General features: G+C 40.0%; 2 protein-coding genes across 3 annotated transcripts; one reads left to right on the top strand and one right to left on the bottom strand.

The window, feature by feature from the left end:
* Window positions 1-565: 565 nt before the first annotated feature.
* Window positions 566-4280, bottom strand: tk1 (thymidine kinase 1, soluble). The gene is made up of 7 exons (XM_049571935.1): window positions 4090-4280; window positions 3869-3900; window positions 3325-3438; window positions 2652-2745; window positions 2470-2559; window positions 2085-2204; window positions 566-1770 (listed from the first exon to the last, which is right to left on the bottom strand). Exons 1-7 carry the CDS (start codon window positions 4153-4155, stop codon window positions 1591-1593), a joined length of 696 nt encoding a protein of 231 aa, XP_049427892.1. The 5' UTR covers window positions 4156-4280; the 3' UTR covers window positions 566-1590.
* Window positions 4281-4419: 139 nt separating this feature from the next.
* Window positions 4420-15555, top strand: afmid (arylformamidase). 2 transcript variants are annotated; one of them, XM_049571934.1, is made up of 12 exons: window positions 4420-4503; window positions 5623-5766; window positions 9008-9098; window positions 10038-10142; window positions 10247-10295; window positions 10381-10466; window positions 10550-10622; window positions 10736-10833; window positions 11000-11078; window positions 13042-13177; window positions 14201-14305; window positions 14699-15555. In XM_049571934.1, the coding sequence occupies exons 2-12, from the start codon at window positions 5743-5745 to the stop codon at window positions 14726-14728; spliced, it is 876 nt and encodes a 291-aa protein (XP_049427891.1). In that variant the 5' UTR covers window positions 4420-4503; window positions 5623-5742; the 3' UTR covers window positions 14729-15555. The 2 variants fall into 2 exon arrangements, with proteins under 2 accessions (XP_049427891.1, XP_049427890.1); XM_049571933.1 differs by lacking the exons at window positions 4420-4503; window positions 5623-5766 and adding an exon at window positions 6612-6904.
* Window positions 15556-16123: the final 568 nt, after the last annotated feature.

Genomic DNA, 16123 nt, shown 5'->3' with positions numbered 1-16123 from the left:
GGTCAACTTCACTGTGACATCATTAAGTTCTGCAAAAACACTTTCCTGGCCATTATTCAACATCATAACTCAGGGGAGATTATACTAAAGTGGTTGCACTAATCTTTTTGCAGCAACATATCTGAAGCATTGTCTACTGTCTTTGCTACACATGAGTCTGAACAGACATGGATGTAAACTGTAGGCGCAACTTGACTGGTTCCTGGAGGCACGCAGTAATTCTTGTTTTATTTTTTATAGTTGTGAAGTTGCCTTTTGCTTTCATTTTTAGTCATAACTTAGTGTCATCTTTCAGAATCATAAATCCCTCACAGGATGTTGAGTTATATTAAGGTTACTGTTCCATTCATGCCCAGCAGTAATACAGGTTTTATATAGTAGGGAGGATATACTTTTTCCATTCCACCCCACCAGCTCACCACACAGCCTCAGAGCCTGCCAGGATTTAAACAGGTTATTTTGGTCCCCTGTAGCATGTGAGAGCATTGGGTTACACATCACACAGTTAGTGTATTAGAATTAAAAACATTTACTGTAAGTGTAAGAGTAAAGACAATCTCAACAGTTCTGAAATACACAATTTAAATTTAATTTGACTCATCACTACTTTACCCATCTAGGTATAAGAAAAAAACGTTACTTGAGCATTGTGAAATTATGTTTTGTGATACTGTAACAATTTTTAAAAAACTATCATTTTTAATTAATAGTTTACATGCAAAGATCTGTGGCAGCGGTTCATTCTCTTTTGTGTTTAAACCTCATACAGCTGGATCATTCAGCCATTTGACTCTTCCACTCCAATGTAACATACAGTATTGCTTGTGCCAACACAAAGAACACCCGCCTGTGAAACAGGCAGCGTCATTAAATATGAACCACAAGCATTGTTTTCCTAAAATTAGAAAAAAAACCCCAACACACACACAATTTAAAAAAAAATAAAAAAAAATCATATATTGCCTTGTGCAGAGTATCGAAATACATTGAATGGTCACCCCATGTTATGACACATATCATATCCCCAGATTCTTGCCAATACCCAGCCCTACTCCTGACCTGCTGTACATGAGTCAAACCTTCCACTGAGGATCTCTTCTTTATGAATGTTGGCAGAAAATAATGCATTGATACATGCACAGTACATTTAGTTAAACAAAAATAATTTAAAACCTTGCGTTTGACAGGCTATTGCTACAGTTACAGACGTTGAAAGAAATCCAAACACCAGTGTAGTGAAAACGATGACAGTGAGTTACTCATTGGTCAACTCATTTTCAGGGTTATTATCAAGTGCTTTGTCACGTCAAGTTAAAAAACTTAATACATAGAATAATATTCTGCACCAATTAGACACCTAATACAAACACAGAGGTTTAAAAGGAAGTTATCTGGGCTGATTAATCCATGTTTAGCAGGAAACTGGAGGTACCTGAAATACCAGGAAACACTCATCTGAAAACAAAAAGGTTACTGTGAGATAAAAGACTACATTTTCCTTCCACTTATTGTTTGCTCTCACACACAAAAACCCTTTGATTCATAGATTTATAGTCTCTGCTCAACTCCTGCAAGTCTTATTTTCAAGTCTTAGAGGTGGAGAGAGGAGAAAAGCTTCCTGGGCACTGCAGAGTCCACAACTTTTCCTGTGAGGGCTTGTTGTGGCGTTTCATTCCTGAAGGGAGCGCTGTTCTCTTTGTCCACCACCAGACCCCCGTAACACTTCCTACACACCGCCTGATACTTGTCAGCTCCACCAATCACCTCCACCTGTGACACAGAGAAACAGTAGTTGACAGGTTATAAGAAGTTGATGAAGGGAAAGGGGACTTTCTGATTCACTAAATCTGTTCACTCTACATATAAGAGTGACTGATATAAACTCATAATTACAGAACTATCTCCTGTTATTGTTTCATGATATTTTATCAAGTCAAAAGTACTTATCATATTTGGATTTTTTTGTGAAATAAATATGAATTTAAGACATATGGAGAGGTACCTTTTGGTCTGACACGAGAAAAGGGTTTTAAAGCACTTTACGGTTTGCTCATTTAAGACTTTTCTTAGGTTGGCCTCCTCACCTCCTTCTCTGCTCCTATCCTCTTGGTGTAGGCAGCTTCTTTATAACACTGCATGCAGACGGCATGAAGCTTCACTACGCTCTCCGCCAGAGGGATGAGGTTCAGGATGTTCCCAAATGGCTACAAGAATGCACAGGACAGCAGAAAAGCAGTCAGTATAGTTGGAGGTATAATTACATTACCAGGACAGAACAGACACACTATAGTGAGGAATAATGGGCACACTGAACCAGCTGCTCATGCACATTGTTCAGGCCTTTCTTAAAAATGTGCCTCTTGTCTTGGACATGTTGTTGTGTCTGCCCCTGCGGCAGCTACACAGTGGCTGTCTGTCAGTGTGAACTGTGAATGTTGTCAGTATCACACTGAGCGAACTGATGCTCACCTTTCTCTGGAAGGTTCCATCCAAAGCAGCTACGATGACTGTCTTCCCTAAATTGGCCATCTCTTCACAAAACTCCACTGTGTCTGGAAACTAGAATAACACAAAAAAAGAGCAGACTTAATGAGGGATTTGTCCCACTTGCTAATGCAGAGTAAGATGTCCTTGTGTAAATATATACTTACAAACTGTCCTTCATCGATTCCAATGACACAGGCTTGCAACGCCAGATGCCGCACATCTCGCAGACAACTGGCTGGCACGGCTTCCATTGTGTTTCTAAAAGAGCGAAAGGATTGAAATTGTTCAGAAAGGGAATCCATATTGCCAAACATATTTATTAAAATGTGTCTGATAATTAGATTATTCCCACTTTATTCAGAGGTCCACTAAAAATAATTAGACAGGAAAATCTACATCTACTAAGAAATCCCACCACTAGAGGTCCTCTTTTGCCCAAGTATCATGGATCAGAAACGCAGTATTTCCACAAGGCTGCAGCTGAACCCTAGACAGTATTTCTCCCTGTCTGCCCTTCTTCAAGAGCAGCTCATGCAGTTTAAAATTTAGTGCACTCCTTTAGACATGAGGCTACTTTCTTAACTTGTAAAGATCCTTTCCACAAATCCACCTCAGCATCATATGTTTCCTTTGTCATCTCTGTGTCACTCTTAAGTTATGTATGTGCAATCAAGTATAATTTCATGTTACAAATAACAGCCCATCCACCCCATGTTGTAATTGGTATTGTGGGAAAATTATTATAAGTATGTATTGACCTTATCCCAAAACACAAAGACAGGTATATTTCTGTAAATGTGAGCAGCTTGGCTGAATAAATGAAAACAGGGGACTTACTTGTCATGTGTGGCCATGCCTGTGTCCGAGTAACGTGTGTCTCTGGCATATTTGATCACCAAGCAGTTGTACTGGGCTATCTGGAAACGGCGCACTCTTCGTATCAGTTCAGTGCTGGAAAATAACAATAATCAAGTTTAAATCAGTGGAAACCCATCTGTACATTTTGCAAAGGAAAATACAATGGTTACTGCCAGTTATGTGACAGAGCTTCTCCAAAACTAATTTCATACAGAATGCTACTTCACCATAAGCATGAGGCAATGTCTACTATGAAATACTGTTTATTATAATGTGCAGCATCAGTATGAAGTACTCCTAAAAGCAGTTAAAATAGAAAGCATACTGTAAAGCGACTGTACTCTTTACATTATCACACAGACTGTATGGGAGTTGGGTAAACAATGGGTGATATTTGGCGGGATGTTGCAGTCTGGGCGGTATCTTGTTTTAACATTACTTTAAACAGTACATATAGATTCAAAATAGCTAACTGAACGTGCAAAGAGATGTTTGCCTTTTAGTTTTTGAATGCATAACTCACCTTTTGCCTGAAAACATTGGTCCAAAGATGACCTGTAAACAACAGTGAGTTAACGTTAGGCAGACTGAGGAAGTGAAGAGAGCTGAAAGTCAAGAGCACTTTAAGCATTTCTTTAAATACACATTTAACCTTAGCTAAGACTATGTCCTGTTAATGCGAGTTTATTTAAGCTTCGTTAGTTTATGAGACGATATACTGTGACAACGTTAACAGATACGAACCTGAATTTGTCCTCGTGCCTTTCTCGGTGAATTTGGAAGAACTCTTGGGAAATCTACACAGTCCATGTTTATGTAAATACGCTACAGTTTAAAAATATTACAGAAAAATGAAATAAATAACAATATATTACAAATTTATACCCCGGGAAAGATTACGGCGCTAGAAACTCTTGAATGTGGCGCGCCGCTGTTTTGTGGGCGTCTTTATCTAAGACTCAACCAATGGGCGAGGAGTCACATGATTCTGTGAACCAATTGGCTTCCACAGAAAAGGACAGCGCCTCTGCTGACCAATCAGCGCACACAACGTCATACGTCCTAGTGGGAAGTGCTTGCTCGGTAAAGAGGGGTTTGCTTTCAACATGACCCAACAGCTGCCTGCAAACCGACGAACATGACCCAACATGACCATGCGTAATTATTTATTATTATATTATTATTTATTTATTATAAATCTGTGGTGTTCAACCTTCTACATCTATGGTTTGTATCCAGACCAAGAAAAGCAGCTTGTGTTAAGGTGCTACGTGCATCATATATTATATACAGTAGGCACAGTTGTGTTACCTACCATATTAAAATGTCATGTTTTCTTTTTGTTAGTAGGAGTAAATGGGCCTACAGCAGTGTTGGTGCTAGTTGGCCCCCTGACCATTATCTAATTCACAATAACATTTAATTTGACTCACACTGGGATTTTTTTCTCTGTACTTTGAGTGTAAATATGATATCTCTCTCACACACACGTACATTTTGCTGAATATCTGTTTTTGCCTGTATGCCAACCAGTTTCAGCCTGTGCTCCACTCCTTGTTTGTTTTATATTGTTTTATTTTGTTCTGATGTGTTTCTTGGTCTTTATTTTTAATGTATGTCTCTTTCTCACTTTATCTAATCTTCGTTCTTAACTGTCTATATGTCTCTGCACCTGTTTTCACTTGCTCTGTTATCACCGCGTCACACAGTTAAGTTAAAAAAAAAATGAATGTAAATATGGTGCCAGAGTCAATAAAAATAATCATAATACAACTTGTTTACCAAATTAAAACGGATGGAGGAGGATCTTCAGACCCCCTGAAAAAGGGTCTGGGCAAATTATTTATACATTATTTAATAATATTTCTTTATTAACTGGCCCTAGGCCCCCTGGCATTTAGCAAAAGTGGCCCCAGGGCAATGCAATTTGGGTATCCCGGGCCTACTGTATAAATGTTCACATCTGTAGGAAAAATCTCAAAATTGGCTTTTTTTTTTACTGAAGTGTCTCAAAACAAAATGCTGTTGTAATGCTGCTCATGTTTGCCTCTTGTGTACACGCAGTCTTAGCGGTGATAAACATCAGACAAGGTGTCAAAAAATCAAAAACTGTCACAGAGCTGAGATCCTGTGGCTCTTCAGCAGTCACTCAATAACAGTTTTGTTCTGCAATACTGAACCTAACATCATCAGTAGTTTTTCCACTCACACACTCGTTAACCACATCCAAGCTGACAGAGGCTAATATATTGTGTCTTCTGACCCCTCTGTCTGCAGCAGCCTGAAGAAGTGTGAGGAATGTTTGTTTAGTGTGCAGAGTGAGCTGGCGGAGAATGAGAAGTCAATGACTATGTTTACAGAACAACTGAAGAAACTGGAAGACGAGGCACCTGGGTCATGAAGGCCTGTCAAGGAGCTGAGGTTGGCATTTATTTATTTTCTTTCTGTCAGTGAAGAAAGACTTATCGCCTGTGCTCACCTTAATAATCTGTCCTTGCAGAGTAGAGTTATCCTTAATTGAGACTTTAATTCCAGAAGTCACATTAAATCAATAAGAAAATCAGCCTTTGACCACCTTAGAAATATCATACAACTCAGGGACTTGATGTCAAAACAGGATCTAGAGAAACCTGTACATGCTTTTATCACTAGCAGACTGGACTACTAAAATGAACTGTTCACATGTCTGTGTAAGACAGCAATCAGACAGCTCCAGCTCCAGAATGTAGCTGTATTTGTAACAAGGACTGTAAAGACTCAGCATGTAACTCCTGTTCTCAGATCACTACACTGGCTACCAGTCTCTTACAGAATCAGCTTCAAAATTCTATTGCTTGTCCATAAACCAGTGAATGGTTTAGGTCTAAGATACTTGTCAGATCTCCTGACCCAGTATGAATCGCGCAGACCTCTCAGGTCGAATGGTTATTCCCAGAGTAACAACTAAACATGGTGAGGCTTCTTTTAGTTTCTGTGCTGCCCAAATGTGGAACAAATTGCCAGAAGAGCCAAGACTGGAAACACAATGAGCACTTTCAGATCCAAGCTAAAGACCAATCTCTTCACCATTGGTTTTAATTTATTAATTAAATTCTCAAAATGTCTCCTGAATATTCCAAAAATTTTAAAACAGAACATAAATACGATTCAGCGTAATTAACAAACGTGTGCAAAGCCTGTAGCCTGTGGACCAGCAGTTTCATGTCAAAACGCCATGACTTTTACTTCCTGGAAAGTGGCTGCACTGTGTCTATAGTGGTTACATGGTAAGTCGGTCAAACATGTTCATGTAGAAACTAGCTGCAGTACGCCCATCTTTCCCTTCCTCCTTTTAACTCAGCTGTAAACATGGTGTCACCAGCAGTTAACTAAAGAAAGCTTTTGGATTGGTTTGTTCTTCAAAGAATTTTCAGCTGTGGGTCATTTGTCCAAAGTCCAGTCCTTTATTAGGCCTCCACGGTTTTGCACACGTGGCTCGGATTTATCTGCCAGCGGACTTTTGGTGAGCTAAAATACTTCAAGAGATAAAATGATGCACTGGACCAAAATGAAGAAAGAAGTAAGAGTTTGACTTTGACTACTATTTCCCCTTTTCTCTCTGTTAGCATTATGAGCATACAGGAGAACTGTAACAGCTAACCATATCCTGAATAGATATTCCTGTCTTTGCTGACTTGTTTTTCACTCACTCATTCAGTACATTGTTTTACCCTCTTTTTTTTTTAAATAAAGTACTTTAAGCAGATGTTGCTGATAATACTCAGACTTTTCCTTAAGGTTTTGAACGCAGGACTTTAACTTGTAGTGGAGTGTTTTCACAGTGAGGTATTAGTAGGGGAGACCGGGGTTGGTTGGCACACTTTTCACTCTCTGCTGTACTTCTCTGGCATAATTTATGTTAGAATATTCTAACCAGCAGAAAATGAAAGATTAAGGTCTGAACTATAAATAAACATGTTTTGATTTACACAAAGATTTCTAAAATTAGGTGATTTGTAATTTAGGTCATTTTGTGTTGGGTTGGTTGGCATGATGTTTAAATGCTGTAGTGACAAAAAACTCAAGTAACCAAAACAAAATCCAAAAAACAATCTGAATATTCAATCAAACAAGAACCAGAAAGGCGGCACGGTGGTGCAGTCATTAGCTTTGTCGCCTTACAGCAAGAGGGTTCCCGGTTCAAACCCAGGGTGGGGGAGCCCCTCTGTGCAGACCTTGCATGTTCTCCCCGTGTCAGCGTGGGTTTTCTCTGGGTACTCAGGTAAGACATGCAGGTTAACTGGTGACTCTAAATTGCCCGTGGGTGTGAACGTGAGCGTGAATGGTTGTCTGTCACACTCAGTACGTTTACATGCAGCTTGAGAAAATCAAATTAATGGCTTAGTCCGACTAAAACTGGACTTTTAAATGCATGTAAACAGCTTAGTCTGACTGAAATTGGACTATCCGTAGCTCGACTTACATACCTAGGCTTTCACCTGGAACAAGAAGGAGATGATGTAGGACCATGGCGACCGGGAAGCAGAAGACGATTAACATGTAAAGCATATACGAAACATACAGAGCCACAGCAACATCCATCTCCACCATCTTCATTTGTCATTAGCTTCCTCTTCAGGTCAACCGGAACTAGTTCAATACGCGCTATAGGCAGAGTCAGACATACTTGGTCAGAAATTCGATTTTCTCTTCTGCATGTATACCCAGACAGGACAAGAAGTCTGACTTGACTGATTAGTTGAGCTATGAGCTTAGCTTGAATACTGCGTGCATGAAACGTACTGAATGTGGCAGCCCTGCGACAGTCAGGTGACCTGTCCAGAGTGTACCCCGCCTCTCTCCCAGTGTCAGCTGGGATAGGCTCCAGCCCCCCCCATGGTCCCTAACAGTATAGGGAATGAAGAAAAATGAATGAATGAAGAACCAGAAAACACAAACATTTAGTAGAATATCTGCCCATTTTAAAAACCAAACAACATTTTAAGCGATTAATCAGTAGGAATGTCACATTACTTTTGCCATTAAAAATAATAATAAAACCATAGAAAAAGATTTTGTTTTTGTTGTTGTTTGTTCAATCATTTCAGTTTCTCAAAGTAAAGTAACAGTTGCAACCAACACCCCAGAAATCAGTGTGCCAACCAACCCTGCTCACCTTTGACCCAACTGTTTGATGAATGATGAATGATGAAGGTAACACATGTCCTATACCTCTATCTAATGCAGTTTTCTAATAGCCCACCTTTGGGCCACAGACCACCTTTTTTTTTCTGATACTATAAAACTGAAATCTTACCCTCAGAGAAAACGTTAGTGACTTTCATATGTTTTAACATACAGTAGATAAGTGCAGGTCTGACGCTACATTTTTGTTTCTGTGATCCTCATAGGCTCAGAAAATAGCTGTGTGCCAACCAACCCCGGTCTCCCCTACTTTTACTCATAGTAAAGGATCTGAATATTTCTCTTAGCACCGCATATCAGTAGCTCCTGTTATAACAGCCATAGGCTCTCCATTGACAGTCTGTCACTGACGCAGAGGGTTAATGATAGCAGCGGAGGGCGCTGTTTACCGTGTTTACCATGTTTGTCCGCGGCTCATGGTGCTTGGTGTCTCGGCTTTCATGGCCGCCCGGCTGACAGCAGTCTCCCCGTGTGACAGGAGCTCGAGAGGCAGTATTCACCCAGCCGGTGGTCGCACAGGATGTCGGCAGACGACGTGATCAAGGCTCACGTGAAGGCTTTAAAGGAAGGTCGGTGTGTTTCGAGGCTAACACGTTAATTCACGGCAACGTACAGAAATCCGGTTGAGCCGAGCAGGCAGGCCAGCAAGCAGCATTAGAGGAGCACAGGTGTATTAAATGTGTTTCCCTGTCGAAGAATTGCAGCCTGAGATCAGATCTGTATATTTTGATATGTATTTTGACTTAGAGAACGGAGGCTGCTAATTATATTTCACACATATTTTTTTTTTTTAACTAAAATAATCGGTCTAAAGAGGCTCTGTGGGTTAACAAGTTACACATTGGTGACTGTTGTTGATGAGTTTTGAAGATTTCTAGAGCAACTTCATCTTTGGAGTCAACATAACATTTTATGAAGACAGAAAAATACATGCTTCCAAAATACATGCTCCTTCTCTTGTACATATTCCACACAATACTACATAATTGGGACATTCATTGAATTTGTGGAGCATACTCTGCCAGGTTTTGTAGCCTATAAAAGGGAAATTGAAAATGAGGACTACTTAAATATGTTGCCTCTTTCTGTTCTACAGAACGTGGATTATAATTAAATATGCCTCTGCACAAGGGGGGACTTGATTATGAATGGTGTAAACACTTTGATTTGATGCCTTATTAGAAAGCAGATGGCAGGGAAGTGAGAAGTGTTTGGGGAGAGAGCTGGGGAATGACATGATGCAACAAAGATCCCCAGTTGGACTAGAAACAGGAGTGTTGCCATTCATGATCACTGCCTTAATCCCCTGGTAGCTTATGGCACCCCATGAGAAACTGTTTATGGATAAGACAACTATATGAGAATGTTTATTTTTGTCTAAACCTGTGAATTAGATCCCTAAAAATCCACAATGTCCTAATACACCCAGGGATATTAAAAGGCATGGCTCTGATGGTGCTCAAATTGATAATATTTCACGTTGTTGCTTTGATACCGTGTGTGTCCAGGTACGGAGCGTGCCCGGGGTCTGGCTCAAACGTTGCTCAACGTGCCATATGGAGAAGGAGATGGAGAGAAGCTGGATGTCTACATACCCAGCACCAACTCTTTGGGTACGGATATTTGTGACTGCCATGACAACCCCACTGGAATGCTTCAGATATACAGAAGCATAGATAGTGTGTGAGGATTAACAGCCTGATTCCCTCTGTTTCAGATGTCCCCCTTGTTATTTACCTACATGGAGGCTACTGGCAGTTTCTCAGGTACAGTGTTGTGTTCTCCTCTGTCGCAGTGCAAATGATGATTTCTTGTTCAGGTTTTTCACTTTGATTCTTTGTGCTCACACAGTAAGGAGGAGTCAGGATTCATGGCTGTCCCCCTCATTGATAAAGGCGTAGTAGTGGTTGCCGTCGGCTATGACATCGCCCCCAAAGGTAGAGGCTTTTGATTTCTGACAAGGTTGTTTCTGTTCTCGGGGGGAAAAGAAAAATGAAGATGAACTTCACTTCTTTTTCAGGCAACATGGACCTGATGGTGTCTCAAGTACGTAGGAGTATTGTGTCTGTTGTGCAGCAGTATTCTCACATCAGGTACCCATGCTTATTTTCTGACCCTATTTAAAGTTAGTACATTACGTAAATATATTTTATGTCACCATCACAAATCTACTGTGCCTGTTTGTGTTTTATGATCTCTCCCTCAGTGGTCTGTACCTGTGTGGCCACTCAGCTGGGGCTCACCTGGCTGCAATGGTCCTGTCCACTGACTGGTCGCAGTACAGCGTTACTCCTCAGATCAAAGGTGAGGTCCGTCAGGTGAAACAGGACGAGTGATAGATATGGCTGAGCCTGGCCTCGTTGTGAGTGACAGAGGATGCAATGATGCTCAGAAATGTAGCATTCAGACACAAATGCTGTATAGCTGATGTACTTTTTTCTTTGTTGTTGTTTATCTAATTGTTTTACAGGTGCTTTCCTCATCAGTGGCATATATGACCTGCTGCCCATCCTGTCCACCTACGTCAACGAGCCTCTGAAAATGACAGAGTATGTTCCTCACTACAGTGCACATAACTTTGAAATCTGCAAGTAGATAAAACAGAACCAGAAGGTTTTCTTTTTCATTTGTTCTATGTAATCAATTTAAATTTGCAGGATTATGTGGAAAGCTAAGAAAAGCTGTCAGGCCATTTCCCCACTGATCAAAATCTGCTTAGCAGTCTTGGGAAAGACTACATGGGGAAAAGTTTTATAAATCCTTGTATGGCTCCAGAGAGAGCTAACCCTCAAGTGATTGCTCACATGAGTCAGCGTCAGCTGCAGACTAGGGCTGGGCGATATAACAGCTATGTACAATACAGTATATCGATATATTAGGGTCAAGCTGCATTACATAAGGCATGCCAGTGTGCATCTCTCCTCTCTCTCATTCTCTGAACAGCTCTGCCCCACTAACTCACAAGTTCTTCAGCAACACTAAGAGAGACACAGAGCTGCTCCTTTGTTTATTCTGTCTGTTAATTAGTCTGCAGTGTGGCATCGGTCTATATGTTGCATGTGCTACACTAAATCAGTCTATGAGATGAAATTACCGCAGTAGCACAGGTGCAATACAGCGCTGTGCTGCATGTGTGGGAGACAAAGCTGCCTGATTGTGTCAGGTGAGCGTTTATTTGCTAGTTGTGAGTGAGGTGGATCATCGCACATCGCCGGACTTCTAAAAAGCAGTGACAACACAGATGTTTCATATACAAGACATGTATAATGCGGACAAAGTGTCTCTCGCGCCTTCCCTTCCTCAACCTCTCTGCTGATGCTATCTGCATGAATAAGATAAATAGTCTAAATAAATAGAAATACTTGAATAATTTTCCAGCACTTTCATTTATTTTAAAGGCCATGGAAAGTGAGATTTTAACTCCCCCCATAAAGATTTGAATAGTTTGATGGACAATGGATTTATGCCTGATATTATAGTTTTCTGGCCTGTGCTGCAAATCTTTAAACTTTTGTAGCTCAAAACGTTAACGTACAGCCCTGCTATTTATTTTATACAAGTTTGCATGTACATGTTATACAGCTGTATATTTTCAAACGGAAAAAATCCTTGTCTTTCTATTTTACTTTGATCACAGTCTGTTTTTATAAAAGTGCTTGCAGCATCTCAAATGTGGCTTTGACTTGCAACTGAACATGTAGCCCATTACGCAGAAAATACCAAGATATATATCATGTATCACCATTCAGCCTGAAAATACAGAGATATGAATTTTTGTCCATATTGCCCAGCCCTACTGCAGACCACAAGTTTGAAAATGAAAATAAATCTGGAGGTCTGGAGTTGGACAGAAATAAGTGAGCTCACCAGACCTGTGTAGCCTGCTCCTCATCGGCTACATTAGCCACTACCAGCATAACACACCTAAGTCTCTCACTAAATGCTTGAGAGTAAAGTAGGCACCAGGTTTAAACAAGGAAGAAGGAGAGTAAAAAAACAATATCCTGGAGTGCAGTGCTAAATTGATGGAGTACTCTTATCTGACCAGATAAACAGGGTTTTACAGTAATCAGACTATGACAACATGCAAACACATTATGCAATTTCTTTCCTTAACCTGATAACTCACAGTAATCCAGTGAGGTTTTGACGTTATGGGCCTGGAGTTACTGGATGTAAAAATCTGTTTGTCAGAGATTTGTTAGAATATCAGTCCTAATGTGTCAGTTGACATTTGGCATTTCTTACAAAAGCAGCAATGACATAAATATATTTTTTAGGATACTCCATTTTGAGCTCCTTTAATTCGCATGAAAATTTGACAAATCAAACTGTTTTGGTCTTTTTTTTCCATGTGTAAAAACTAATGTAGAGAGCTTTGTGTTTGAGAGTGTTGTGATTGTGTTTGTGGATGAGAACTGTGCATTCAAAGGCCCTTGTGTGTGTCTCTGCTGGTCTGTGGTGCCAGTCAGTATTTGACTCCCCTGTCCCCTGGGTGTCTCCTGTTGGCAGGGAGGTGGCGGTGAGGAACAGCCCCAGCAAGCTGGTCCCTCAGCTCAAACTCTCCTCGTCCAGCTGCCACATCATTGTGGCCGTCGCTGAGAATGACTCACCGGAGTTTCGCAAGCAGTCGGAAGACTACCACAAAGTCAGTGGAGCATGAACACTATGTTGGTTAGAGTATGGACGTAATTATGTATGAAAGGTGCACTGTGGAGGTTTCTCTTGTCAGTCAGTGCAGTAGTGTGAAACAGGTAGCAGGAATGTGTATCACATGCATGTGCTTCCTTGTTTATAGTGCAAACAAAATGGAAACCTGCCAGTAAAAACATTGCACTGTAGCACTGCTAGTGCTGTAAGATTGTAAAATATAGGGGGACTTAGTGGCATCTTACAGTGAGGACTGCAGATTGCAGAAAGCTGTCCATTCTGGGCTACTGCAGAAACATGGTGGTGCAACATGGCGATGTCCGTAGACAGGGACCCACTACTTTTGTAGATATAAACAACTAATTCTAAAGTAATGAAAACACATTGGCTCTTATTTTTAGGTGATTAAACACTAAAGAAATCATACTTAATATATTATATTCCATTTCTTCCAATATTTCCCCCACATCCTACTCACTGGACATTAAGGTTGAAGATATTTTTTTTTCTTGTTACCATCAATTTGTAAGATGATTTTTTTAATGGTTTAGTTTATAAAAGTTCAACAAATAGTGGAAAGTGCCCATCACAAGTTTTTTGACCCAGAGGCGATGTCTTTAAATCACTTGCTGTGTCCAAACCAAATACTGTATGAATTTAATTTAGAATTAATTAAAAATAGAGAAGAGCAACAATTATTTACCTTTACATTCAAGAAACTGGAACCAGAAGAAATTTTCAAGTTTTCAAGTTTCAAGTTTTCTGTCAATTGATCTGGCTGTGACCTCTTGTCGTTTGAAAACATAGAAAAGTTGTTCACATCATTTCTTTTGAAGATGCTGAACGCCTCAGCGGGTTAACGCCTTGACAGTTTCACAAACTGACAAATTAGATTTCAGCGTAAATTATTTATAATCACGCTTTCTTAAGATACATAAAGTTAGCATTTAAAAAAAAAAAAAAAAAAAAAAAGATGTGTGTATATGTGCCACTTCTTTACTGCTTCCTTCTGGCTTTAAAGACTTTGGAGGCGTCAGGACTGGACGTGACCATGGAGGATGTGCCGAACACAGACCACTTCAGTATCGTTGAGCAGCTGGTAGATGGAGAGTACCACCTAACAAAGGTACACACAAAAATCATGATGAATGTTGGAGTTCACTTTTTGGTTTCTTTCTTTCTTTCTTTCTTTCTTTCTTTCTTTCTTTCTTTCTTTCTTTCTTTCTTTCTCTCTCTGACCATCAGCTTTACAGTTTTAATCTACAATAATAAAGTACATCTGTAACTGTTTGTGCTTATGACAACAATAGAAATCTTAAACCTGCTAGAACTGCTGATTTCCAGAACACAGAACATCCTTGACACAATCAGCGACCTTTTCATCAAACATCCATCATTTTTAGCAGTTTTCCACAACATACAGAATACACTGAATGCCTATAGTGCGTTTTGTTACAGTCTTTAAGGTGGTTTTATGGATATTGTAGGCATGTGTTTTAACTCATTGCTACCCCTGCAGCTCCTCTTGAAGATTATGGGAAAGAGCTGAGGCTGTGGTCTTTGATCCGTCATCTAACATCAACATACCTCTGTATCAACATTCACCTCTGAACAGAGTCATCGTCCACAGATACTGATAATATATGCATTATTTCAGGTTCATGTACGAGTTCTATCATTTTGATTGATCAACAACGAGGTGGCACGGATTGTTCCAGCTGTCGAGTTTAATGTGTCATTATTTGTATCTCTTTGTTCGCTGTAGACACTACTGTCAGGAAAAACGTGTTATGAAAATATTGTGTGCCTAAAACTGAGTCACTTCAAGGATGGTGATTGTAGCAAATTATACTGCTGTCAGACCTGCTCATATTCAGCTGTAAGCAGACTATTTAACAAATCACAGTGCACAATGTTATCGTCAGGAAGCCACTGGCACATTAGAAGTTGTAGAGCTGATGGTTAGTTTGGCATATATCCAGTGTTATGTAAAAGGGTGGGTCTGTCTGTTATGTTTTTCTTTCCTGTGACACTGTACCACTGCTTAACGTCCATGAACTGGAGCTCACGTCACGAGCACTGATACATCATACAAACTGAATGTAGCTTTTCATTGTAACCTACACAGGGAACTTGAATTAACACTATATATTTGCACTGTGTATTTGATGATGATAGAGTACGTAGAAGAGTACTGATATTTAAATACACATTTTTAAAGAATAAACGGGGCTACATTTAACTGACGCACATTGTTACTGCTCCCATTCTAGCATCATAAATAATTGTTTACATTGTTGTTCGCACAAAGTGTTCTATTAATCATTACTGTAGATTATAAAGAGAATCATCACAATAAATATTTATATTTGAGAATTTCTGTACTGACAGTTGTGTGTGTATGTGTGCGTGTGGATGAGATTTACTGTCATTTTAATTGTCTAATCTTTGTAGCAACTAGTGGCAGGTCATATTGCATCACTTCCGCACCTGGCACAGTTGTCTAATTTTGTTTGTTTGATTTTTGGTGATTTGATTAATTGAACATTTATAATCAGCCAGACACATCACTCTGATCTGCTTGTGTTTTTTGCAACTTTGTTCGCTGGTTTGACCAAGCCCAGGTAGCCAAAATAACCCGTCCCAACATCAGCCTAAACTCATCAGCATCCCGGATGAAATTAGCAGGCCGCACCCAGTTGCCCGATTTAGCTAAGACTTGGCAGGAATGAACTGAAGACTTGGAGCCAAATCAGCTGTCCCAATTCCGGCTGCCGACATTGACATCACTGGGTAGTGTTGATCACTAAAGTACACTTGGGCCAGTCCTATATTATGTATGTTGTGGCCTTGTCTCAAAATTTAATTTTAAGACCTTTAATTTAAGTTGATACTGGGCTCACATGGTGCACATTTCTAAATAAAGTTCTATTCAATCAGATCG

The sequence above is a fragment of the Epinephelus fuscoguttatus genome, linkage group LG3, assembly GCF_011397635.1.
Source record: "Epinephelus fuscoguttatus linkage group LG3, E.fuscoguttatus.final_Chr_v1".
NCBI lineage: Eukaryota > Metazoa > Chordata > Actinopteri > Perciformes > Serranidae > Epinephelus > Epinephelus fuscoguttatus.
The sequence above is the reverse complement of the archived record's forward strand: the minus strand, read 5'-3'. Positions and strand labels throughout refer to the sequence as shown.